The sequence below is a fragment of the Lissotriton vulgaris genome, chromosome 1_1 (assembly GCF_964263255.1).
Source record: "Lissotriton vulgaris chromosome 1_1, aLisVul1.2, whole genome shotgun sequence".
Lineage (NCBI taxonomy): Eukaryota > Metazoa > Chordata > Amphibia > Caudata > Salamandridae > Lissotriton > Lissotriton vulgaris.
In genome coordinates this window covers 1367077534-1367105154 of record NC_141685.1, presented here as the reverse complement: position 1 = coordinate 1367105154, position 27621 = coordinate 1367077534, and the positions used below count along the sequence as shown (strand labels likewise).

At 43.1% G+C, this 27621-nt stretch overlaps 1 protein-coding gene across 1 annotated transcript in view; it reads left to right on the top strand.

The window, feature by feature from the left end:
- Positions 1-381: 381 nt before the first annotated feature.
- Positions 382-27621, top strand: part of LOC147749195 (maestro heat-like repeat-containing protein family member 1) — a 78458-nt gene continuing 51218 nt past the window's right edge. Inside the window, exons 1-9 of the mRNA XM_086936550.1 lie at positions 382-442; positions 1093-1154; positions 2751-2870; positions 11119-11226; positions 12425-12545; positions 21842-21882; positions 22172-22313; positions 23218-23270; positions 24595-24702. Coding sequence (XP_086792676.1) covers positions 382-442; positions 1093-1154; positions 2751-2870; positions 11119-11226; positions 12425-12545; positions 21842-21882; positions 22172-22313; positions 23218-23270; positions 24595-24702 — 816 coding nt within the window. The remainder of the gene's footprint in view (positions 443-1092; positions 1155-2750; positions 2871-11118; positions 11227-12424; positions 12546-21841; positions 21883-22171; positions 22314-23217; positions 23271-24594; positions 24703-27621) is intronic.

The window sequence follows — 27621 nt, the reverse complement described above, 5'->3', positions numbered from 1 at the left end:
CCACTGCTCTGCACATCACTTGATCTTCTTAAAAGCTATTGTTGCTTCAGTAATTACCTCCCTTCCCAGTGCATTTGTTAGCTTTCTATTAGAACACGTTGTCCAATTTACTATATACAGCTATGGTAGTCACATGAGTACCATGTGCTCCACCGATCATCATTAAATGTTGTAAACTATTGATATTGTACCTCCTGGATATGCGTTGAAAATTTCCTTACATTTGGCCTTGATGACCTGCTCCCCTGCGTTTAGTTCCTCCGTGCATGATTTTATTGTATGTCATTTTTCATGTATGTCTATTTTTCTCTTCACTTTACTCTTGCAGCCCATTCTAGCTCTAGTGAGGTCCTTAAATATTTTGGAAGTAGCTTGATCCATATGGGTGCAGAGTCCCGTGCCACAACAATAAAGCTGCTCTGCAAGCTTCTTGCTGAAACTGGTAAGCCTCTCAGTGGGTGGGTGGCAGCATGTGATTTCGATAGACATGGAAGATAGTTAAAGGACTGAATGCTTTTCATGGAATGTGGAGCCCTAAGTTATAATTCCAACTTACCCTCTTACTTAACCAACATGGTGCAGCTATGAGCAAATCACCTCAATTTCATATTCCTCAGCTACACTGACTGCCAACAGTTCCTGGTAGAGCACTGTAATTTAAGAATAATAAATCCTCCCATCGTTAACATGAGTCGTGGTGAAGAAATAAAGTAGTGGTCAAACATTTCCACATCTGTCTTTTTGATAAATTGTTCCCACTGTGAGCCAATAATGGGACAGGGACACTGTGGAAAGAGATCCTGACATAGACTTCGGTGAGGAACAAAAAGGGACATAAAATATGGGGCAGGAAGACACAGACCCACTCAGTGGTACATGATGACACAGACATGCACAGTAGAACAGGAAGACATTGATAGGCCCATGAGGCTCACAGTCACAGACACACACACCAAGACTTGACAGGACCCTCAGGTAGGTAGGCACATGTAATAGTGGAAGCTTCATCTACTTATCTATTATTCCTGATCGTACTAGACAAAGACATTATCTATGTGTTATGAACATTTGATGTATGGCTTCATTTCATAGATTCAGAAGGTGCCTCTTATCTGGATGCTGTCCGTCACGTTCTTGAGGATGACAATCACAAGGTACCATCAAGTTATTATGTGTGCAGCATTCTGTGGTCAAGCAGTTTCATAATTAGCAACGCAATCTAATTTAAGTTATGCACTTTTTGAATAGTGCAGTATTCTCTACTTACGTGGACTCATTGCAGTGGTGCGTATACCACAGTCTGTTGTATTTTTCTAAGGCTGGTCTTTCGTGCAGGTGTTCGGTCATGCAACCTCCATCCATGTGTGTCTCCTCAGTGTCTTGTGTCTACTGTTTCCCTGTTCAAGTGGACATATCCAGGTTTTCCTGTCCTTCTCTGTGTCAACTCATTTTCAGACCCAATCCCATAGAAAGTCCCTGTTCCCTAATTGCTGAATAAGTGTGTGTTAAGAAACAATTCTCACCAAACATGGTTCAATAATACAGGATAATATTCAATGTGCACATTTGAAAAGTCTGATTGTGATATAAAAGATGTATTTTGTGTAGAAATTGGAATATATGTAACTCTGTTGACTCCGTGTATGTCCACAATGTGCCCAATGTCAGTGCAATTGAGAAAGCAGGCAACTTCAGCATCAGCATCACCGTGTTCAGCATGTAAGCAAGCACAGGATATAGGCATGAAGGAAAATCAACAAAGTCATTTTCTTTGGATAACCAACAAAAACTTGTATTTCCATGACTGGGTCTCTAGTGTATTCTCTTTGAGAGGTTTATTGAGGTGACCATTTTTTAACCTCAGGGCATGATATAAACCTTAAATTCTTGGTAGACTAAACCAGAAACATCAGACACAGAACTCTACCAGAAATATAAGAATCAAAGAAATAAAACATGGACGTATTCTTTGGAGGTTGAAGCCATTGGGTCCAGCCTGTGCAAATATGCAGCGAACAGAGTCATGTTAGGGATGTGAATTTTAACCCGGCTACTAGAGGAGACTGTGACTATATACGGTCTTGAGCCAAAATGATTTCTTGAAAGTGACATGGATCAACCAAACAACAAGGTGTGGGACAATGGACACTGAGTACTTTAACCCATTTGTTATCTGCTGGCCGTGTTGGGATAGTGTAGGTCTGCTAAATCCTGCAGGTTGAGTTAGACAGTGGCCATCATTCTTCCCACAGACTACTCTAGGTTTTTTTCATTTCCACATTATTGGAATCTACAGCCTACTAATTTCTCATTTGCATTTTTGTAATCAATACAAGGTCCTGAGAGCTTCTTTGCTAGTTGTAACCTACCTAGACATCTTTTGCAATGTATCTTTCAATCTTTTACCAAGTTCCAATCACCTATAGAAGGAGTACACCACCTGGAATGTTTGAATATTCCCTCAATCACGCTTTGGTCAGACATTCTGTAAAAACAGTTTAATTAAATTGATTCAGGTTTTATTCTCAGAGTGTCTTAATAACCATTTTCCAATATTTTTTCAAAGGCTATATCCAGGTACTAGCTTTCCACACATACAAGTGCATTTCTATTTCCTCTATGAACAAAAAGGAAGGAGAGATTGTATGGTTTTCTCACACTCCCGTGCTGCTCCCTCACCAGAATGTGGGATTTGGTTTTATTTATACATCAAAAGGGTTTCTCACTAACCATGTTTTGCTTCATCACAGGTTATTCTTGCCACTTTAAGTTTAATATCCAATTTAACAACCAAAGGATATTATGATATGAATGGAAGAGCTTTGATGGAATATGTGCTTAGGAAAAACAGTCTCATCATTGAAGAACAGGTAAGTGGCAGATGTACATATTTGGGTGGGTGAATGTGTTAGGGGAACAGCAACCGTAGTCAGCCCAAAAGAAATAAGTGGACCTTTTAGCCCCCTTGTGCCCCAATGTAGCTTGTTTGCCACGTAATACAGATCTGCAGTGTTCCATATTTGCCCCTGGTGGTGGAATATAGGCCTTATGTACCTCTATTTAGTTCACATAGGCCCACTTAACATTCCATGTTCTCCATTTGAGCCTGATGTTCCCCACTTGCATTCCAGTGCGTCTTTCACCCTCCCTCAACCGTATGGGTCTCCCTTGCTCCATCAGGCTGATTACATTTGAACCTGAAATTGAGCTGCTGACTACCAGTGTCAACACTGTATATGCCTTTTCTTTATGTCTTGTTCTTTCAGGGTGCCCATGACGTGAACCAAGCCACTCAAGTGCTTTCCAGTATATTTACTTGTAGCTTCACTTGGACAGTCATCCTTTCAGTATACCTAGGCTTTCCTGTTTTCAGTTTCTATTTGTGGTCCATTCTCGTGTGCATGGCTAAACACTTATAAGGTCCCAAAGGAAATACCTATTGGCTATGCCAATGCTTGTTTTAAAATCCCTTCTCAACGGTTTATACAATGATCAAAATTACAGCTTTCCTAGAAAATCTCATATCTCCACAGGCTGTTGACGAGATAGGACTGGGCAAATGTGTCGGAATTATTATGATTTATGGAGTCCTGCAGCAGGGTAGCAGCACCGGCCCAGCTCCGAAACAACTATCTCGCACTTCCATGTAAAAGAAGATGTGTGCCCACACTTTTCATCAGTTGTTCATGATAAATGGGCAGATAGTGCGGTTTTAATATTACATAAAGTTCCATGCAGCAGGACCATGACTCGCATAAGGCGAAATGAGGCAGCAATGTCAGGGTATTAGGACTAGGTGGTGCAATAAATCAAGGAAAGGCCATTAAAATAGACGGCTTTCCTTCTTTGCCTGGAGCACTGAGTATGCTAAACAAAATGGACTACTAGTGAGGAACAACAGTGGCTTGTGAGCTGCACTGCTTTAACAATGCTTTTGTTTACTTTTAACAATAACGGGAAAAATAGAGACTATGGGGATACGGAAAACAATATGGTTTATCTGTTAAACTTTTGTAGATCAGAAGTTGGCGTTGCACCTATAAAGCACTTCAAAATCCTAGAAAGGTGCAAAGACGCGATTTGACAGACTGGTACCCCAGTACTCATTTGCTTGGGCTTGTTTGGAAGCTCTGTGGGATCCAATATTTAATTACTTCCAGGGCTTACCAGCCTAGCAAACACATTACAAATCTACAGTCACACATCCTGCACAGCTAGAGTAAATATCTATTGCCAGTCTTTTACAAGACATACGTTAAGCGACGAGCGACCACGTTTACCCAGTCAACTGCAGCACTGAATAATCCAAACATACCAATGCTCGAATTGATAGGCAGGTTCTCTCTGCTCGCTACCTCCACTAGGTGGAGCCTAACCTCCATCACAGCTTCCTTGTGGTTCAGACTAAGCATGGACTCCCACAGGGCCTTCTCGCCAAAGAATGTAAGAAAACTAGAAACAACCGGAACTAAACAAAACCATGCATTTGTATTCTACCATTTGCTTTAGAATCTGCCCGGCACATAACAGAGAGCATACAGCTGCATGCTGGAAGAAACAGAGACGCCACATGTATCTCACTTGGTTTCATTATAGATGAACATTGAAAGTATAATAGTGAAAGAAACAGAAAAAAATAAAGCTTCAGCAGCACACGAGTGGTGCGCGCACGAGGCAAGAAGTAAACGAGAGGGAGGGGTGGGAGAGTGCCCGCGCGCATGCTAAACATCTAAAGGACATTTTGAAAAAAGCACGTAGGTGGTGGCCGAAACAGCATTGTAGGTGCAAATGATGTCTAAACATGAAGCACAGCAACCTAATGTGGGTCATCGCGATCGTTGTGAAAACGAAAGTGATTGCGATGACGTGCCAAAACACGTAAGGGATACGCGCGCAGCAGGCCGCATGCTTGTGCGCATTCTAGCAAGCTGGTGGCTGCTTTGGGAGCACTTCCCAAAGCCGCTACTATATGGACAGCGCATGCGCGCTGACTCATCGAGACCTAATCAGTGGTGTCAGGGGTTACAACTTTTTCGCGCCATGAAAAGCAACAGAATCAGTGTTTTTCTGGTGTGTATGGAACATTTTGCTTTTATTATTGCTTGCTTTCTACACTGATAATGCATGGTATATAGACAGTGTATGTACAGTGTATATGAGGTCCAAATACATTTTTGCAAATCAAACGTATTGTAGTACACCATACAATACTTCTTCAATGAGTCTTTGGTCATGTGCGCTCGCTTTTTCCTTCCCATGTCCCTTTTTTCTGTGAAAAGGCCCTCTCAACATTGGCACTTGAAATGGGCAATGACAAGACAGCCAGTACACTATTTGCTAACGCTGGCCACTGACATAGCTTTCTATACCTACACTGTGCCCTTGAAGATTGCAATTCTCTGGACAGGTTCTGCAGCATTTGCTTTGAAGTGGGCGATTCTGCCCTCCAAGTTATTGAAGTGGTCAAAATAAAGCAGCACTTTTGAAACTACTGAGAAAATTCCCCTTTACTGAAGGGAACTAGAACTTGCACAGTGTACCACAGTGAGGATTTATTGACTTCAAATGCCATGGTTGATGAAGGGACATTTCTATGTCAAGCCGTTTCTCGTACATTGTAAAATAAAAGTTCCTGAATTGCTCTTCAACACTGATTTGTTTACCATATGGCAAGCACTCTAACATGGAACATGTTGCAGTGCCAAAGTCAATTTAAGGTGTCACCCAGACAACTCTCAAGACGATGTTTCACATTTACACCAAGTATGCAGAACACTTGGCAGACCAGGGTGTTTTCCGACTCTAGTTTTTTTATGTCCACTACAGCAGTTATGTTTTCCTGTAAACATCTAAGACTTTAGTAGAGTGTACTTCTTTTCACATCACTAGTAATTTGCGAACAAATATCCTCACATTTCTTGCCTTTGGCATCATCATTCAGCAAACATGTTGTAAACGGTTTCCACATGGGTACTATAGCATTTCACAGCCCCTTGGTCCAAGAACCATCAGCTAAGTGGCACAGTTCACAGTGGGATGACTTTTTCTTTGATGCCACACAAAGCACAAAATGAGAAATATTTGTGTTTTAGTCCCCTCGCACAACAAAACAGTGCACTAGGATGGACTAAAAAGTCAATAGCATTCTTCATTAACTCTGAAGATTGTAAAGATGCTTTTAGCATACCATCTAACAAGTGGACAGGATCTCTTACAGGTATCAATTTTGAAAGGTCATTACACAGCTTTTTTATATATGTAGCTGAATCACTGCAAGTACAATCAAAATCACTCCAATCTTTGTTGAATTTAGAAAGAAACATTTTGCAGCGGCATACCGAGTGACACTGCGATCCATGTTTCATCCTGTCATGTTTTCACCACTATCCCAGATGCTTGGCGATAGCACTTTTTTCACATATACTTGTCATTATACATTGCATTGAATGTTTAAAGCCTGTGGTGTTGTCAATTCACCTACTATCAATACTGACTCACTAGAAACTTGGGGCTGATCTATCAAGGGCTTTTACCCATTCTCTGTGGATAAATGTGATGGCACATTTTGGGACAGATTTGTATGAAACCAGCCATTTTACCTATCAGTAAAAGAATCAAACACAGCCAAAATATCAAATATGATTTTGATATTTCCTGATTCTCTACAGTTTATCAAATTATTAAACACGACCTAAAACATGCTTCTAAACTCTGCATCTTTAGACCAAAGACCACAAAACTTCAAAAAGCAAAAGGAAGAAAAAACATTATTTCAGTGACATCCCTCAACAGCAAAACTCAAGCAGAATAATGTTAGCCCAGTCTTTCTTGCTGCCACCTTATATAACAAAGTTATATTGTATAGGCCCCCTCAGGAAAAAATGACTCTTTCACTCTCCTTTTCCTTTCTTTGAATGGCATTTAATTAGTGGTACGCAGGTGTTTTTTCAGTGTTTATAAGTTTAAACTGGTGAGGGTTTATCAGTTATTATAGGTTTAAAACTAAGACAGCCAAAGTATACCCTATCCATGGTTTTTCAATTATTGCGAAACGATTAACACAGTGTACCCTTACTATTGTGGGGTCCGAGTTTTGATGTCAAACACAAGTGCAGTCAGTGTCCCCAAATAAGAGTCATTGCCACTGGTTTGAGTAGGACTGTGGCCCTTCTGATCCTTTGATGGCTTTCATCAAGCTCTTGTGGTGTGAAAAATTGTTCAATGTTGTGAACAACGCACATCAGAAAAGGGTCCAATAATATCCTTTAGTTATTCTCATTCTAATTATTTGCCCTCCTCTTCCTCCACAGATCCAATGAGTGATTTTGTATTGGGCACGTCTTCTGCCTCTTCTCTTTTCTTGGACCTTCTCAAGTCCTATGGACGCTTACACTTTGATCATATCTCTAGACGCTGTAGAAACACCTGTCATCTGACTAGGGGACAGGAATGAGTTTTGGATCAGTGCCCTTCACCAGTGTTTGTGGGGCTGCAGGTGATGGTGTGAAAGCATGGGCAATGGGAGGTGGCATGGTGCCTGAAGGCTGCAGCACACTTGGCTTTGTCAGTGTCCCTGTGAGAGTAGGCCACAGTTGCTTATGCTCTCCCCAATCCCTCCAGAACAGCAAACGTACCATGTCCTTTTTGATCACTGTGAAAGATGGCGGGACCTTATTGAAGCTTGTAAGGAGAGGAACATGCACCACTTTTGGAGCCTGATAAAATGGGGTGCAGGAAGCACATGTAATCACTGCAAAATCATGTGGAGCCTGCTCTGTAGGTTACGTTTTTTCAGATCAATATGCATCTAATAATAAAATGGATTATGACCCTTCTTGGGTTTATTTTAAATCATCGGATACTGTCTTCAACTTAGCTGATGTGACAATGGCGCTGAGCACTGTTACCATTGGGAGAGCGCCAGGCATAGTCAAGGTCCCCGCAGATATTTTTCTCCAGGATAAAGACAATGGAATCAAAACATAATGTTTTTAGCAAATGCAATTGCTCATGGAGCTCTGATCCCGGATACCTGGAGAGGGGAGGAAATCATCCCGATTTATAAAAAAAGGAGATACATCCTTACCCGGGAACTACAGGCAAATAAGCCTGTTAAACTCAATCCAGAAAGTCGTAGCTCAACTTATCTTGGCAAAAAATTAAAACCTGTATTGATGATAATGACATTTTGAGTCCTCTTCTGGGCTAATATGAGCACTATTTATAAAGTATTCCGATTAATTAAAATTTATCGGTGGACAGTAACACTTGGAAAAGGAAGCCTTTATGCAGCCTTTGTTGATCTTAAGTCTGCTTTTGACTTGATATCACGGCCCAAACTGTGGAGGGTACTGCAGGAACTCAGCTTGCCCCCACCTACTTTTCCTAATTGTGCGCCTCTACGAATACAACTATGACCACATTTGTTGGGGGGCGCTAGGAAACAAGACTGACCAGTTCCCGGTAAAGATGGGAGTACGTCAGGGTTGCGTTTTAGCACCTATGTTATTCTCACTCCTTATTAATGGTATTATTAGCTTTTTAGCTTCCTTTTCCACAGATGCTCCAGTTTTAGCAGGCACAAAAATTCCCATAATAATGTTTGCGGACGATATGCTTATACTGTCTAAAACACTGAGTGGGCTACATCATTCGCTGTTGCATTTTGAAGGATTTTGCTTATTGCCTGGCCTAACAGTCAATAGTTCAAATAAAAGTTCATGACCTTTAAACCACATAGGTCATTTAATGGGGGGTAATGGATGGGCAATCCGTGGATCAGGTTGATGCATTACTTATCTAGGCATCACCCTGCATAAACGACTTAGCTGGAGGCCGCATATTGACACCATGGCCTTAAAGCACATGCAGTTGGCCGGAGCCATGAAAAAAAGGAACATAAGACATCACTGACTAAGCCCCTTTACCCCGGCACTGCACATCTATATTATGGGGCTTAGAGAAAATGCATCCTCTAGCTTTCTCCGAGAATAAGTTCCTGAGTGGGATAACAAGCCTACATCAAAGTACCCCTATGATTTAGGCAGAAAAGCCATAGTAGACCTTGCAAGGCTATGCCCTATTCTCTTCTGGCGTAGAATCTGGCGTACCCCAGAATTGGCCATCTTTGCAGACGGTCTTAAAGATATAATGGAGGCAGATCACTTCCACAAGATTGGCTGGCTATGCAACATCAGATCATTACTAATTAGCATGGGTATGCCATCACTGTGGGATGATCCTAGTGCTACTGGGTTCCCACCAAAACATTTAATTAAGCAAAAGTACTGGGAACCGATGGTGCAAGAAGCAAATAGAATGAGCGATGCCACCTCTCTAACAGGGAAGTTCTAACAAATTAAACCAAATCCATGTTTTACTGTGACGTAATTAGTACTAAGCCGCTAGATCGCAAACTGTGTTTTCAGTTTAGAGCAGGCTGCTTACCTTTGAAGTCCTTTACAGCTGCATGGTCCACTGCGGCCGATGACAAATGTCTAAACTGCACTGACACTGAAGAATCATACGCGCATGTGCTGTTTGTCTGTCCGGCGTACGCTGCTCCCCGCAAAGCCTGGCTGACACCCATTTGTAGGAACATGGGTACTCACTTGTTAAGTGTAGCAATGAGAATATTGTGTTCTGATCCATCAGTCCAGTGCGCAGTATCAGTGGAAACGTTTTTGAGATGGATGTGGACAATTAGATCTAGGCTCCTTTTGTACCTCTGTAAATGAAGTCTCCTACCGATAATAATAATAATATGCTATATTTTTAAACTATCTATCAATTAGTAGCATTAATTTTGTCTATCAACATATAGTATATGCTCTTTTAATGTGTTTGATTATCTCTTTTTATTGAAATTTTCAATTTATTGTATTTTTTTTATAACTTGAAAAATCGTTTTTATGTGAATTGCTTTTGTGACATCTGTCGAATAAAGCTCATGTTGACTGACAGTTAAGCAAGGCCCAACCTTAAAAAAACAAAACCTATGAAAAGCCATTTTTTGGAAAGGCAAGGGTCAGTTTTGGTCATGATTCAAAATGGTGGCCAAAGATAAAATGGTTCCGCAAATGCAAATTTTTACATGAATAAGTGCATAATCAAAACAGCAAAAACAATTTTATTCTAACAAGGTCTGATGCTGGGGACAATTCAGATGTCTGTCCTTGTGTTGCATCGCACTGTAAGAATGATGCTTGTACACCTAGATCCCATCTTAGTTAACCTGATGCACATGTTGACTGGCTTAAGCGCAAAGAAATAAAATGCTCAGACAATTTGGGAATGGGACTGGCTCAACAGCAGTGCTCACAGGCAGTACAGAGGCCAACCACACAATCCAGCCTATGAGATCCAACTGCCCCTTAGACTTTACCAAGGCTAACTGGGCTATTTCTGGGGTGATTGGGGAAGGCACATGGGCATTCAGCTACTGCACTGATAAGCTGGGCTTTTCACTGACAGTGCATTATCTAGTGGGTTATTTTCTGTTGCATACCCCACTTTACAGTTTAAATGCCTAACATGGCAAACCACCAAATCCAGCGCAAAGTAGCATGAACATACTTCAAATCAGTATTTCATATCAAAACTGCCTACCATAAACGTGGTTCCTGGTATTCTTTAGTCTTTATTGAGTGTATTAAGTCCCATAAGGTATCACATACTTCCTCATCAAGTCATAGGGGAAGGGCAAATCTGTGTGGTGAGCAAGAGATACTACTGTGTGGTGCCAGAGGCGCAATTTCTCAGGGGTAGTGTCCCATGTATCAGAACCTTATATATTATAAGTGAGTCCACCGGTATTTTGACAGTATATGAATGCTATACCCTCCCACGCCTAATGGCTGGGTACTTTTACACTCAACAGAGCGGAGCATGAGAGCATAACCGCATTTGTACATTTCTATTTACATGTTTGAGGCTAGTAGTTTTGCTTTCACATTTGGATTTGTCAAGAGGTTCTCTTTGTGCTTGACAACCTTGATTAGAAAGTTGTGATGTTTTAACTCTCAAATCTCTTGTCCCTCCATAAGGAGAGAAAACACAATTAAAATTATGTGCAAATACATCGTATTTTACTTTGCTTTCTTTTCCACATTTCCACAGATCGCTAGTCACCTGGATGATGAATCTGATGTTGAGGAAGAGACCATCCTCATCCAAATCTCTCAGCTCCTCAATACAATTGCATTACACCATAGAAATACTGATGAGGTAAGCGAGGGGGATGTGAAACAAGGTGGGTTATTTAGGTGTATAGAAAATATAACTTGCAGAATGTCCAAAGACTCCTAAATTCCCGGGTGTTCTTCATTATCCTCCGGCTCAAATACAAGCACATTTTTGTAAAGCTCCCTCTGCTGCAGGGTTGTATGTTGGAACCATGCAGGCATTTATCACACCTGCCTTAACAACGTGTTCTGAACCACGATTGCATGTTTGAAACGCATTGCTTTACCAGAGAAGTTGTTACAATGAATTGCCTTAGGGAAAGCGCTGGACTTTGGAATAGTAAAATTTACTATTCCAACTCCATTATGTGCAACAGTAGGGAAAGTGTTGGCCTTAAAGTCCAAAATTAGTCCAACAACGCTTTCCTTTAGGCGAGGCATCGCAACTACCTGTGTGGTAAAGGAATACATTGTAAAGATGCATTAGTGAGTTGGATCACATTGTTAATGCACACAGTGGTTCGAGATACGATGTAAAAGTTGTGTCCTCTGATGGAGGAATGGAGGTCTGCTGTCCCATGCAGAACTTCCCAGGTTTTGGAGCATTTGTACAAGAGCACCAATTGAATCCTACCTCATTCATTAGAATGAGGCAGAAGGGTTTGCAGCTTCTTCTAAATAGACTGAAATGAGACTTAATGGTACATCGGTTATATTGCATAACTTTTCTCAATTTGCATCTCCTATTTGCTACCTGTCCCATGATTCATCAGGCACCAATATTTCATATCAACATGGTTTTTCATTCCCAGCCATTGCTTTTCGTATTCTGGCACATTCCTAAAGATGATTCTATGAAGATTCCAACAGATAATGAGCTAATTTGCAAACTTCAGCTCACTTGTAGGGTTTTTGGAAAGTAACATGTTTCACACATTCTCTGCACATAATGGGTTCATTTTGATTGGATGCAGAATCCCAGATTGTAGCATTAAACACGGTTAGTGCTACATCAGTGTAATACTAGGCATCTGCCTTGGACCCCATCAGCGAGGAATTGTATCAGCAAGGGGATGAATCAAATATTGCCCCATCTCTTGGATAGGGGAGCTTGCAAAATGCCCTATGAACTAAATAAAATGCCAAAAACCCTCCCACCAGCCATGATTGTTTATCTGTGGGAATAAAGCCTTATTAAATGCTAATGATACAAATAACACGTTCACCACTCTTTCTTGCAGGAATTTTGGAAAGAGATTTTGCTCTACATGCTGGAAGAGGGCTATACTTCATCTGTGCCAGCACTGTGCCAGATGGTACTTGTTGTAGATAAGAAAGCAAGCATCAACTTTAAGGAATGTGGTGAGTCTTAAACATCCTACTCATTGATGCCGTGGGATCTACCATTGAAGGTGGTTAATGCTTCCTCCTCCTCTCCCCAGATTCCCTCATATTTAGTAATGATCTGGCATGAGGTGAAGAACCAGTCCATTAGCTCAGGAATTTGGTTAATTTACTATAGTATGTTGGTGTCATTCTTTCAATAACAGTTTTTGCTCTCACTTTAGTGATATATGTATCTGTGTGGATGTTGCTGCTTTCTATATAATGATAAATCTTCATTCGGAAGTAGTCACATCCATAAAAGATTCAAAAAAATATAAAATATAACTATAAGAAGAACTTCATTACATTAAAAGAGATACTGTGCAAATTTGCATGGTCCAAGCTGACGTCAGTCGCATCTTGAGCTTCTTGATCTAAAAGAATCCCTCAGGAAATTTGTGGCAACAAAAAGGGTATGGTTGTTAGGCAAAAGCTGCAAATGCATTACTACAACCCAGGCTTGTTCAAGTTTCATGGCTTTTAAAAGGAGCCTAAGAATCAATCTCCTGGGGTGGGGAAAATATTTACATAAGAAGACAAAGTGTAAGGTTTCCTGTGGAGACCTGTCATTGCAGCCACAGGACCCTCTTACATTTTCAGGTAAATAACCAGACAGGGACACCAGTAGATGGTGGAGCAGATTGAATCTAAAACGGGTTACTAAAAATCTATCTAAGGGGTTTAGGGGGGTAAATAGATAGTTCTCCCTTCCCTGCACTGACTTATCAAACATGTCCTCTCACGGTTGGTTGCATAAACTCAGTATTTTCGCGATGAGCAGCGGTGTGTTTAAAAAAAGCTCCTTGACTATTCTCAGGTCCTTTGGCCACACTGCAGCACATTTCAGAAAAATATCCGCCCTGCCAAGAGCCAGAAAGGACTTTTTTACATACTGTAGCAAGGGAATTTCAAGTGTATGATCTAGTGACAAACAGTATAAAATAATCAAGGGGTTAAACTCTGCCTCAACCCTAGATGTTGCTTGAAAAATATATTTCACTAGTTATGAAGACCCTATTTATGAAAAGTGAGTTTTTAAACATGAATTGGGAATTATTACTGCTCCTGCCCTAATGACAATGCTTTTAGTTAACTAAAAGGCAAGCCAGGCATCATGTGCACCCTATTAATGGCCTTGCTTTTTATTATACATCGAGAAAATATTTTGTCTAGTAAATAAAACTTTTTTTAGTACATCAGAAAGAGGGAACTTGCATATTTGGAGCATATTTGGACCCGGTGTTCACTAGCTCTTCCTCGATGCAAGCGAAGGAGGCCCTTCCCCTTCCCTGGACAGACCACTTCCTAGTCCCCTTCCAACTACCTGGAACTTTCAGGAAACACCAAAAACCTCCCACCTACAGCAAGGACAGGACCTGGTCCAGACTCCCCACGGAAGAATGGGCTAAGACCCTTGAAAGAACCACTCCTACACACGCAGAAGACCCGGCTACCGCAGACAAAAAATTCAGAGACTGGATCACCTCCTCCCTGGACTTAGTACTCCCACTTAGAACTAGAGAAGACAAAAACGGCAAACCTGGCTCAGCTCCATGGTACACCGCGGACCTCCGAATACTTCGCAAAAATTGCAAACAAGCCGAACGACTCTGGAGGAAAAACTGGCAACATGCCAACAAAGAAGCTTACCAGACCACAGTTAAACTCTATAAAGAGGCCATCAGACCAGCTAAAGCCTCATACTATGATACGCGGATACAAGAATCATCCAACTCAGCCAGAGAATCCTTCTTAATCGTAAAGGAGCTGCTCAAAGTCCCCATCACTCCCCCCTCCACCACCCCTAAAGTTGACAGAAGTAATGAGCTAGCGAATTACTTTAATGACAAAATCACCCGCATCCTGACCTCTCTCCCACCCCCTGTCCCCCCAGCCACACGGAAAGCCATTTATCCCCCGACCAGGCCGAAAGTAACTTACGCCCCATACTACCGACATTCCGGCCAGTAACCTGCCTAGAGGTCGAACGAACCTTAACGAAAATGAAAAGTGGGTCACCTTTGGATCCAGCACCAATCAGGTTCCTCAAAACCGTAGCCTCAGTCATCGTACCCACTGTCACGGATCTTATCAACAGCTCGCTCGCCCACGGATCTGTCCCCGACAGCTGGAAGAGTGCGGTGGTGAAAGCACTTCAAAAAAACCTCAGCTAGACCCAGCAGACTTGTCTAACTACAGACCAATATCTCTACTTCCTGGTATCAGCAAAGTAACTGAGAAATTGGTAAACACACAATTGTCACAGTTCCTTGAAGCCAACAACTTGCTTAGACAATCCCAACCTAGATTCCGCCCAGGCCATGGAACAGGCACCGCACTTCTTGCAGTCATTGAGGAAGCAAGGCGCATACTGGATTCAGGAGGATCAGTGGCAGTGATCCTCCTGGATCTAAGCGCAGCCTTCGACACAGTCAACCACCGTGTCCTTCTGCATAGACTGGCGGATGCAGGACTTACCGGGACAGCAATCAACTGGATTGAATCCTTCCTTACAGGGTGCACTTTCCAAGTGTGGGACGACAATCATCACTCATTCACTCTCCCACTCACAAGCGGCGTCCCTCAGGGCTCCTCCCTGAGTCTGACGCTTTTTAATGTCTACATGGCCCCTCTTGAGGACGTGGTAACACCATTTAACATAAAAATGGTAAGCTATGCTGACGATACTCAGTTGGTCGTCTCCCTGTCCCAGTTGATCGACCATCCAGAAAACCTGACCAACTGCCTTACAGGAATTCACAACTGGATGAATAACTCATCATTAAAACTAAATGGGACAAAGACGGAGGTGATGCTCCTAGGAAAACAATGGACGACCATCCCTCCAGCACTCTGGCCCGATGTGTTCGGGGAAATCCCCCCCCCCCCCGAAACGTGAAATTAAGACACTCGGTGTGTGGCTCGAACCAGAGCTTACTATGAAAACACAAGCAACCAAAACCTCGGGCACCTGCTTCGGGCTCATGCGCACGACCCGCAAGATCCTGCCCTTACTGCCACCTACTTCTAGGAAACTACTCATTCAGGGACTAGTACTGTCCCGCCTGGACTACAGCAATCTGGTTTATCTGGGAGCCCCTGAGGCCACCCTAACGAAACTCCAGCGGACACAAAATGCGGCGGCACGCCTGCTCACTAACATCCCCTCCAGAATGTCCGCCAAGCCGGCCCTCAAAGCTCTGCACTGGCTCCCTGTGTGCCAAAGGGTGCAATTCAAAGCGATGTGTACGACACATAAGCTGATCAACGGATCTGGCCCGGCGATCCTCAGCAAAATGATCACCCCCTACACAGCAACCAGATCCCTACGATCCCAGAATGAGAACCTAGCTAGCATTCCTAGATTCGAAAGAACCCGCACAGGAGGACGACAATTCTCCGTTCAAGCAGCCACGGGATGGAACGCTCTTCCCCGCTCCCTCAGACTTGAACCTAACTACCTAGCATTCCGCAAGAAATTAAAGACTCATCTGTTTCCTAAATGAAGTCCCCTTGACTGTCTCCCCTCCCTCTCCTCCCCCTCAACAGGATCACAAATCTTATAGCGCGGGGATGCCCTTGGGTCACCAGGCGCTTTAGAAATCGTTATTAAATTAAAATAAATTAAAATGTGATAATAATGGAAAAGGCGGCTCCTTAAGACAAAATATTTGCCCAGGATCACACAATTGAGACCAGTTCCCGGGTCAAGTACATCATAGTTAGGTCGAGTAGATTATTAAAGTTACTTGACCTGTAGTTCTAGTAACATTTTTATGATTTTGTGAGCCCTGCTAGACCATATCTTCACCCAACACAACAAAGGTTTTACTGCCACCAAATCCGTGATGTAATTAACTTCTAGATGTTCATGTAATGTAAACGAGTGGGTGCCCTGTGGGACCTTCAAAATTTGTCTCAAAAACGTATTTTGAGCGACCTCTAACTTGATGGCCGCAGTACACCACCAAACCTCACTACAGTAAAAGACCTTGAAAACACATATAGACTGCTATACCTTTAAAATCACATCAGGGGACCAAGAACCCAATCTGTGGACATAGTTGGCAATAGCTCCCAAAGCTTTGTGCATGTCGCACAACTTTCCCTCCATCAGTTGTCCCCAGTTGTGTTTTTTGTCCAATAAAATTCCCAGGTACGAAAAGCCGGGACCTTCGTTGAGGTGTAAACACCTGCCTTAAAAGTTTTAGATCCAGTTGCCAGAGAGCCAACTTCCAAAATATACGATTTTGTGAAGGTGGCATACAGGTCCAGCCCATCCATAAAAGAAACAAACCCATTGATAAAGACTTGGAGGCCAATTGGTGTGTGGTCCTCCAGCACCGTATTGTCAGCGCATAAAATAACCAACTGCTTTCCTGCCCACTGGCAGGCAATTAGGCTGTAAGGACGAAAGGGAGGCTTATAAATGATTAATATAGATAGTAAAAAAAAAGAAGGCAAGAATTCCACCTTGGTGGACCTCCCTACTGCAGTTTACGTACCCTGAGAGGCCCGCTCCCTGTGAATATCTGACTGCTGCTGTAGTGTGGGCATGAAGGTTTATTAGTAAAGTTCCGATTGTGGGCTTGACTCCCAAGGAACTAAGTAGATTCCACAATTTCATGTGGTTGACCCGGTCAAAGGTGGACGTAAGGTCCATGAAGCCTAAAAACCTGCACCAGGGTGAGCTACCATGTATTTGGACACTATTAAATAGAGGTTAATACATTGAGCAGTGGTTGAGTTTCCCGAACTTAAACCAAACTGCACCTCAGAGATTATTCTGTTTGTGTAGGCCCAGAAAAGAAAGCCTAGTCAGTAAAACCCGACCCAGGCCCTTAACTGTGGAGTCAATGAGGAAAATGGGGTGATAGCAGTAGGGGTTATCCTTATTCCCCTTCTTGAAAATCGGTATAATGGTGGCTGTTGGCTAATAATGCGGCATCCCTTTACTTGCTGCTGCTTTTAACACCCTGGTCAAAACTAGGGCCCACATGTCTATGTTCTCCCTGAAAAGATCTGGAGGGATCAAATCGCGTCCAGGCACCTTTATCCAGGACAATCTCTCGATGCCCAGGCATACTTTCTCCAAAGAGAAAGCACTTGTTGTATCACCCAGGCCGGGTTCTATCTCATTAAGGGGCAATTCAATATATCCAAAGAAGTACACCCTTTCAAAGTGATCAACCCATTATTCCGGGGTAATGTGAGGGCATAGCACAGGCCTTGATGGCTCCGTAAAACAGGGCCTATTTATGATCGGCCAAAAAAGTATACTATCACCCAGCTCAGTCAATTGGGCTAATTTGTCCCATACCTGTCTTTGTATTAGACGCCTCCGCTCTTTCAATGCCTCCTTGCAATTATTACAGCAATTTGCCACCCATACTCTATTTCATGGAGGACTGCTTAAGAGCTTTCTTAGGAGGCCAAGGGCCCATGAACACTCAGCATCAAACCATTTCAGGTGTTCTGGGGCAGTGCTGAATAAGGTCGCCATAAACAAGTCAGCGACCGACTGGGCGATGTTAATAAATGAGCTTGGAGTCTCTTCACCAGAGGCTAAGGGGTCTAAGGAGGTTAATATCTCCTGGCGTCAGGTTTTAAATAGGGTACAATTAAAAGCCATGGCTTCTATCTGTGACTCAAAAGGGGGTGGTGATGGACGGAGCATCTGAATCAATCAAACACTCACACCCAGTCAAAAGATCTGGGTTTAATCCATCACCGTTCTTTAGCCCACTCTGCCACCCCAGTTCAAACATGGCTATATGCAAATCAGTCTGACCCTGTGCCTCATGGGAACAGTCCAGCCCGAACTGCCAAGCCATGTCTTCCCTGGACCGTAAACAAGCTTCAGAGGACCGGTTTCTGGCATTCGAGCCGTCTTCAGCCCGGCTTCCTTGAATCCAGTGGCAAAGTGAACAAGGGACTCACGTCTGAGCATACCCTGCCACACTTATGGTGGCCAAAAGCGGTACAAAAGGGGGTGGTGATGGACGGAGCATCTGAATCAATCTAACACTCACACCCAGTCAAAATATCTGGGTTTAATCTATCACTGTTCTTTAGCCCACTCTGCCACCCCAGTTCAGACACGGCTATATGCAAATCAGTCTGACCCTGTGCCTCATGGGAATAGTCCAGCCCGAACTGCCAAGCCATGTCTTCCCGGGACCGGAAACAAGCTTCGGAGGACAGGTTTCTGGCATTCCAGCCGTCTTCAGCCCGGCTTGCTTGAATCCAGTGGCAAAGTGAACAAGGGACTCACGTCTGAGCATACCCTGCCACACTAATGGCGGCTAAAAGCGGTACAAAAGGGGGTGGTGATGGACGGAACATCTGAATCAATCAAACACTCACACCCAGTCAAAAGATCTGGGTTTAATCCATCACCGTTCTTTAGCCCACTCTGCCACCCCAGTTCAGACATGGGTATATGCAAATCAGTCTGACCCTGTGCCTCATGGGAACAGTCCAGCCCGAACTGCCAAGCCATGTCTTCCCTGGACCGAAAACAAGCTTCCGAGGACCGGTTTCTGGCATTCCAGCCGTCTTCAGCCCGGCTTGCTTGAATCCGGTGGCAAAGTGAACAAGGGACTCACGTCTGAGCATACCCTGCCACACTTATGGCCGCCAAAAGCGGTACAAAAGGGGTTGGTGATGGACGGAGCATCTGAATCAATCAAACACTCCACCCAGTCAAAAGATCTGGGTTTAATCCACCACTGTTCTTTAGCCCACTCTGCCACCCCAGTTCAGACATGGCTATATGCAAATCAGTCTGACCCTGTGCCTCATGGGAACAGTCCAGCCTGAACTGCCAAGCCATGTCTTCCCTGGACAGGAAACAAGCTTCCGAGGACCGGTTCCTGGCATTCCAGCCGTCTTCAGCCCGGCTTGCTTGAATCCAGTGGCAAAGTGAACAAGGGACTCACGTCTGAGCATACCCTGCCACACTTATGGCGGCCAAAAGCGGTACAAAAGGGGGTGGTGATGGACGGAGCATCTGAATCAATCAATCAAACACTCACACCCAGTCAAAAGATCTGGGTTTAATCCACCACTGTTCTTTAGCCCACTCTGCCACCCCAGTTCAGACATGGCTATATGCAAATCAGTCTGACCCTGTGCCTCATGGGAACAGTCCAGCCCAAGCTGCCAAGCCATGCCTTCCCTGGACCGGAAACAAGCTTCCGAGGACCGGTTTCTGGCATTCCAGACACATTCAGCCCGGCTTGCTTGAATCCAGTGGCAAATTGAGCAAGGGACTCACATCTGAGCATACCCTGCCACACTTATGGCGGCCAAAAGTGTGGCAGGGTATGCTCAGACGTGAGTCCCTTGCTCACTTTGCCACTGGATTCAATCAAGCCGGGCTGAAGACGGCTGGAATGCCAGAAACCGGTCCTCGGAAGCTTGTTTCCGGTCCAGGGAAGGCATGGCTTGGCAGTTTGGGCTGGACTGTTCCCATGAGGCACAGGGTCAGACTAATTTGCATATAGCCATGTTTGAACTGGGGTGGCAGAGTGGGCTAAAGAATGGTGATGGATTAAACTCAGATCTTTTGACTGGGTATGAGTGTTTGATTGGTTTAGATGCTCCGTCCATTACCACCCCCTTTTGTACTGCTTTTGGCCGCCATAAGTGTGGCAGGGTATGCTCAGACGTGAGTCCCTTGCTCACTTTGCCACTGGATTCAAGCAAGCCGGGCTGAAGACGGCTGGAATGCCAGAAACCGGTCCTCGGAAGCTTGTTTCCGTCCAGGGAAGGCATGGCTTGGCAGTTTGGACTGGACTGTTCCCATGAGGCACAGGGCCAGACTGATTTGCATATAGCCATGTCTGAACTGGGGTGGCAGAGTGGGCTAAAGAACGGTGATGGATTAAACCCAGATCTTTTGACTGAGTGTGAGTGTTTGATTGGTTCAGATGCTCCGTCTATTACCACCCCCTTTTGTACTTCTATCTGTGACTAGCATAGATGCCTCCCCTGGTCGCTTAAAGATAATGTGCCCGGTGATATGGGAGGGTCCGCCGCCTTGTTCTCTATATACTTATTGTAGTTTGTCAGCCATAAAGTTACTTTCTGTTGGTTTCAGCTCTTCATCTGGTTATTACCCTCACCACTTAAATGCAATGTGCTGACTGTCTCAGGTTTCCACACTCTGTGAGACTTCTCAGGCCTCTAATGGTCCTCTTCAAACCTTGGAGTATTCTTGCTCTCCATGGAGTTACCTATCTCTGGTATGGTGATCAGACCTTTCTGGGTATGGTACCTATTTATACGCTTTTACTTTAGTCAGCCGCAACATGGATGTATTTTATTTCTCTATGGAGTTACTTTTGGTTATGATATTTGTCTCTTCAATGTTTCTGGTTCATTATTTTGGACTTCAGATCCAGACTAAATTGCTAGTTATTGGCTCTCACTTGACATATGGACTTGATAGACAGGGAGGCCTACTCAATGAGGGTAAGTGAAAATAATTATTTGGACTGACTCCAAGGTCAAGAAGTAGATTTGCATCATGTGGTGAGAACCTGTAATTGAAAACTACATTTCCAGAGCTCCAATTAGCAGTCCCCACTCAACTTTCCAATGAATATGTTGATAAAGTACAAGTAACCTGGGCAGATGGTATCATAGTCTATTTCTTTGTCACTCATGTAAAGGGTCCTAAGCAGAACAGAACAGGCAATTATGTATTCATTATAGCCTGCTCCCCAGGTGGTTAACATTATTAGAAAATGGTTATGCAAGAACATGTTTTGGTGTCCTCTTTCTGTTGGGATATCCGCTGTCGCAGTATGACTCCTCTTTAGCATGGTCCATTCAATATGTAGGGCGTGTCCACGGCTCCTGTTGCATCCTCTCTTATCCCACTGTAGTCTTCTGTCACTCAATGACAGCTGAAGCAGGACCATTGCATGACAGCTTAGGTAGCATCTTCTGCGGCTGTCATTCCTTGACAGCAATTGTTGGGGTAGGGAGGTGGAGCATTGTAGCACAGACCATTGAGGTACTGTATACCACTAGCAGCATCCTTTGTGGTGGAGTTGTCTTTGTCAGGATCTGCAGGGACATTAAAGCATCCTCATGACCTCTAGTGCCTTATTGAAATACCACCCATCACTCCATCCTCTTCTTTGCAGATACTACTGAGTGTCTTAAGTGTGTTTGTCAGCCACATGTCTTCCTTTGGCAAGTGTTGCTCAGTATTTTATGGACTGAGTATGACATGTCTTCTTTCTTTTGTATCTAAACAGCTAAAGGAATTCCAATACACAGCCTCTTCATAAGATTGCTTGTGAGTATCCACCCCCACCATATTCCAACAGATCCCTCTCCTCAAGTTCTTTGCTGGCATTTCTATGCAACCTGCCCATGGAGAGCTTGCATTCAACTCGGCTTTTATCCTTTTGAACTTGATGGTTTTATTTCTAGTCAATTGGTTATCAGTAAGACATACTATTTATATCACACAGAAACAGCCAAAATGAGGTATTAAGTACTGTATAGAAAACAAGGTAGCATTTCCAGATGCTTTAAAGACCAGTGAGTATTCTCTTGCTGAATTCTTTGTTGTGGGTTTTCAGGTCATTTCTTCACATCCTCGCTGGGATGTCGAAAAGGGAACCGCTGTCTTGGCTCTTCTCGAACGCCTGATTCCTGCAAACTACCCGTTTTTAGCGAGGCTCATCAGAATGAAGATCCCCCCATTGATAACATATTTGGAAGGTGAGTTCCCAAAGCACAAGCCATTGAGCACCCAATTTAAACAAGCATTAATGGTATTTCAAACAAGCATTGACAAAGCTATTAAGCCTGGTGTTGGCTGCTAGTTTTTAGGCTTTGTCCACGCTTGGTTTTTTTCACAGTTTTTGTAAGCCTTTACTGTGGGAGGAGATGCCAGGTACTCAAAAAGCCCACATTTCCCTAGTAGTCCCTGGAACTAAAGAAAAATACTTTGTGGATGTGCTCCTTGTGACCCTCACGGGTGAGTAGTGCGCTCTACAAGTGTATTGATTGATTGATTGAAAAAGCAGAATGCCATCACTTACAGTGAAGTTAGCTTAAGGCTGATTTGGCCCATGATGAATGCTGTGGAGGGCAGAAGAGAATGTGAATGATATGAAACAATAGGTCAACAGATGAGGAGGTCGAACTATGAAATGTTATAATCATTTTGGTCTTGGTTATAATAAAGGAGTATTTTTCTATATGTACATAATTTTAGAGCAGGTATGCACTTTTTATCTCTGAACCACGACAGCCATCCCCTATGTGATCAAGGCTGCATCTGACAGCCAAATGCTTTCAGGCTAAAGCTCTGTAAAAATAGATCTTCTGCAAACAAGTGGTGTGGCAGCCTCTTGGTTATATAAGAAAGGAAACCAAAACATATAAACCTAAAATTACAACCAGATATAAGGATGTAAGAGTTACATCAAGGGCACATGAACAACTGATGACATTGAATTCAATTCCCAGGACAGGCTGAGCCAACAGCCAGATTTTTCACACTTTGAATTGTGTGACTCTACTTCTGCTAGTGCTTGGTATTTAAGCCCATGGCATTTGAAATGTTGCCTGCTGTTCACTTTTACTTACATATTTTCTTTTTTCCCAACTGCTATTTCAGCTGCAACTGAAAGAAACTTTGACTTGGAACAGTGGAAATGCGCGCTTGTTTCAGTAAGGATTAATTGCTAATGAATGTCACACATGGCTCTTAACGCATTGTCTTTCATATTCACTCATTTAGAGTGAATTAATGCAGATATTAAATTCATCCCATCATAGTGCTGTTCTGCTATGTGGTTGCAATATGTTCACCATATGCCTATTGTTTCTCTGGATTGTGAATGGGCACGGTGAGGGAGAAGCCAATCTCGGTACACAACTTTTTCCTAGAATGCAATATTTACCAGAACCATTTAAAACCTCATTGGCCATATTCACATTCAGAACCTTGGAATTACGTGCTTACTGCAGATAGTCCTGCATGTATAGGATTTTATCTCCATGTTTTACCTACATAAATTACAGGCACTGCAGTGATTATTGCATTACATCAATCTGACTGTTTTTACACAGGGTTAGAAATGTAGCCCCGTGTTGGAAATCAGGTCCTCTAACTCATTTTGTCCCCAGGATAGTCACACTAGCACAACATTTTTCTTTCCATGGATTGTACCAATATCACTCTTCCAGGTCTGCCAACTGCTTTTCACATCATCAGAATGTTTATATTCTGCAATCAGTTTGGCATGTGATCAGTGCTCCCCATATTCATCTGAATTGTTACTCTGTCACTGTTCTAGTGTAACCTTGTAATGGCCAGGTTATAACTGTCTCTATTCAATCCTTGGTTGTCGCACTCCTACTAGGTTCCCGTGTAACAGTGTATTCTTTGCCAGGTCATCACACTTCACTTTGCTTTTATTGTGCTCCTGTGAGGTAATTTTCTTTTCCTTGTGTTCAGTCTTCACCCTTATTAACACTACATTTTCATTCAGCCCTAACTCTGGTGATCTAAGAGTATATGGAGCAGATTTACAACCCTGTCCGCCCCTTTTGCGTCACTTTTCCCACTTTTTCCATGTTAAAAGTGGCTCAAGGGGCTTGTAAATCAGCACCTAGAGGTTTGCATTCTGCTCCTAAGTATATGATATAGCTGCAAAATCCCCATGTGTTTTCTGTCTGGATGGCTGCACTGTAAGCCTATTCACAATAATTTGCAGGCAGCATGCTTTTGGTGCGTATGTTTCTGTGTAAATCACTGCCACTGTAAAGGCATCCTATTTCTTCTGACCACTGATTTCACACCACACTATTTACGTGCTGCTCTATGTGTTCTCTGGTTCTTCTGTCCACACATTATTTCATCATTGCTGAGGTTGTTGTCAGCTGAAGTTTGTTTTCCCATATCTTCTCAAAGTCACTGCAAACATCAGCTGTGGATACTGCATTAATGTTTATATTACTGCATTAAAGTCTTTCACTGTTTTCTTTTTAGTTCCTGGGGACTATCCTGAAGCACGCACCATACAGAAAATGGCATGCCTTTTTTATGGAAGAACTCACCGCACAAATTGACAGTTTTGCCCATCATGAGAATGAGGAGGTTAGTGCTCTCAAGGGTCATTTGGAAAGGCAGTTTAATACAAAGTCAGAGAAGGATATAACTTTGTATTCCAATCGCACTGTGATTGGTAAACTACACTTGTATACTATGGGTGCACAGCACTGGAATTAGTCAGTCGGGAAAATCAGGTATGGTTCTCCAACTCCCTGGAAAAGCCAACCTTCTTAGAGTCAGATGGAGATAAACACCATGAGGTAATTCCTCTCCACCTGGCTCGTTAGGAGACACCACATACCAGGGCTATACTCCTTGACCTAATGGATCTTCTTTAGCCAATAGGTATTCTTCATTAGAGCCACTCCCCATGCAGTGGATGTAAGGTCATATTCATGCAAAAATTAGTGGAGATATTGTTCCTATTGAAAAGCAAGGATGAAAGAAAGGCAGACAAGAAGGGGGAACCCTAAGGATTATTTCTTGGTGCCCTCACACATCAATGAGGATGTCATGCTTCATAGTGGGCGTGCTCCTTGTAAGGCCATCACTGTAATGCTCTATGGGCCCCACAAAGAGTCGCTTTAGCGGGGATCTTTTTATTTTTGCTGTCTGATGAAAAGTGTCTGTGTGAGGCCATTTTGAATGTGAGGGGTGGAGTGAAAGTCTAAAGTGAAGGGAAGGGAGACTAAAACTATCTAAGAGATACCAAACTGGACCTTAATGTGATGGGTCCCTTACAAGGATTAAAAAACATAATTTAGTAGGGTGATGTACCCAAGTAGCCTAAAGTGTGGGCAGGTCGCTATGTTTCACGCCCAATGGCCTAAAAAGGATCCACAATGCTTCTTCAGTACCTAAAAAACGGGTGGATAACCCTTTCCCACACCTAAGGCGTGACATCCAGTATAGGTATTCCCTCAAAAGAAAATACCCGGTTCAACAAGTTAAAAATCGATCATCCAATCTAGAAAATAAATGAGAATATAAAAAAACACACAGTAAGCAAATGTTTTGTATATATGGTCCAATGATTCACTGGAATCGCTTTTCCAGCTCACTGTATCACATTGTCTCCAAAGGTACAAATGTTCATGCTAATATTGGTGCTGATCAGTCACCACAATGTGAAAAATGTGAAAAACACACTTGTACTTACAATATAACAGATAAAGCAAGTGGACATACGTGGAACAGACAACATAAAACCAATCTCTGGTGGTGTTACACATTGCTTCATGAGTGATTGGTTGTCTTCAGGTGTGAGTGCAGGGTCTTACACTTTGATACAATGTATTATGCCCCATAGTTCAAAAGCACAAGAGTCTATTCTCCTCTGCTTTAAGGTGCAGGTAATTGGAGTGATTTTTACAGGTGTGGTGTGTGCATTTGCGGGAAGAAGTGATGACCAAATGGCCAATGAGGAGAGGAGGAGTAACCTTGAGCCAGTAGGAGCAAGCCCCTCACATGCTAGTGTAACAGAGGTATCATCCCTCATTGGCGGCCATCTCAGAGTGTGTAGTGCTGAAACGCTGGCCGACCCAAAGTCAACCATGGTTTTTGAAAGGTGGCATCTAAGCAGTAAACTAAGACAGTTGAAGGTTTTCTTAATGGAAGGTGATGGTAAGAGAAATGTATGGGGCACCTAAGTGCTCATGCATATATAGTGACGGAAAGCAAGTCAGGTGCACACAAGTGCCTGCCATCCCTCATGGATTATTCTAGGCACATTGGCGTCTATGTTCATGTTGTAAATATGGGCGGTCACATTTAATAAGTAACAAGGGTGGCTAAGTGGTCTACTGCCAATGGATTTGCATGCTTGGAGAGCACTATTGGGCAAATGGCTAATGAGGATAAGAGAGAAGAGTAGGGGTGTGCTAGAAGTCATAGGAGTGAGACCCTCATGTGCTGGTGTAGCAGAAGTATCATCCTTCAGTGGTGGCCATCCTGGAGTCTGTGGTGCTGTTAAATGTGGGCTGGCCCAAAGTCATCAATTATATTAGTAAAACGGCGTCTAAAACAGTAGACTAACACAGTTACATGTTTTCTTATGAAGGGTACCACCTCATTGTTTCCACAGAAACATTTGCAGTAATGAAGAAGATACCCATGGCAAGTTGCAAAAGGCTTATCATAAGCACTGCTTTTTGTGGTATATGAGACTCTAAAGCAGGTATGTTACATGGTCTCAATGGTGAAATTGTAGATCAGGTCCCCTGTATGACGGAATGTCAATAAATCCATTGTAAGGGAGTATCTGATTTAGCAGGAGACTGACATGGGAATTACACCTTGCACCGAGGGATTTCATCATTCAGACCTTTGCTGTTCATGGAGAGGCAGAAAATACACCATTGCTCCCTTCTGAAAAGTTTAACAGGACTACATGAGTTACTTGCCATACATGAAACAAATTTGTTTACAGTGTGTCTTCTTTATTTTCTAATTTAGTTTCTAGGTTGGATGATCAATTTTAAAATTTTTGAACAAGACGTTTTCTTCTAGGGCAATACCTACACAGCATATTACGTCTTAGGTGTGGGGTAGGGTTATCCCCCCTTTTTAGGTTCTGAAGAAGCACTTTGGATCCTTTTTGGACCATCATGCGCAAAACATGTTGACCTGACCACACTTACAGATTTAGGCTACTTGGATACATCACGTCCCTGTAATAGCCCCTACCAAATTACGTTTTTCAATCTTGCAGAGGGAACCATCACATTAAAGTCCTGTGTGGTATCTCTTAGACTGTTTTAGTCTCCCTTCATTTCACTATACCCATTCACTCCACCCCACACATTCAAAATGCCATCAAACTGGCACATGTCATCAGATAGCAAACCTAAAAAGGTCTTTGCTAAAGCGACCCTTCGTGGGGCACTGCAGCACCAGCCCTATGAGGAGCACATCCTATGATGATATAGTACATCTTCATGGATGTGTGATGGCACCAAGATATAA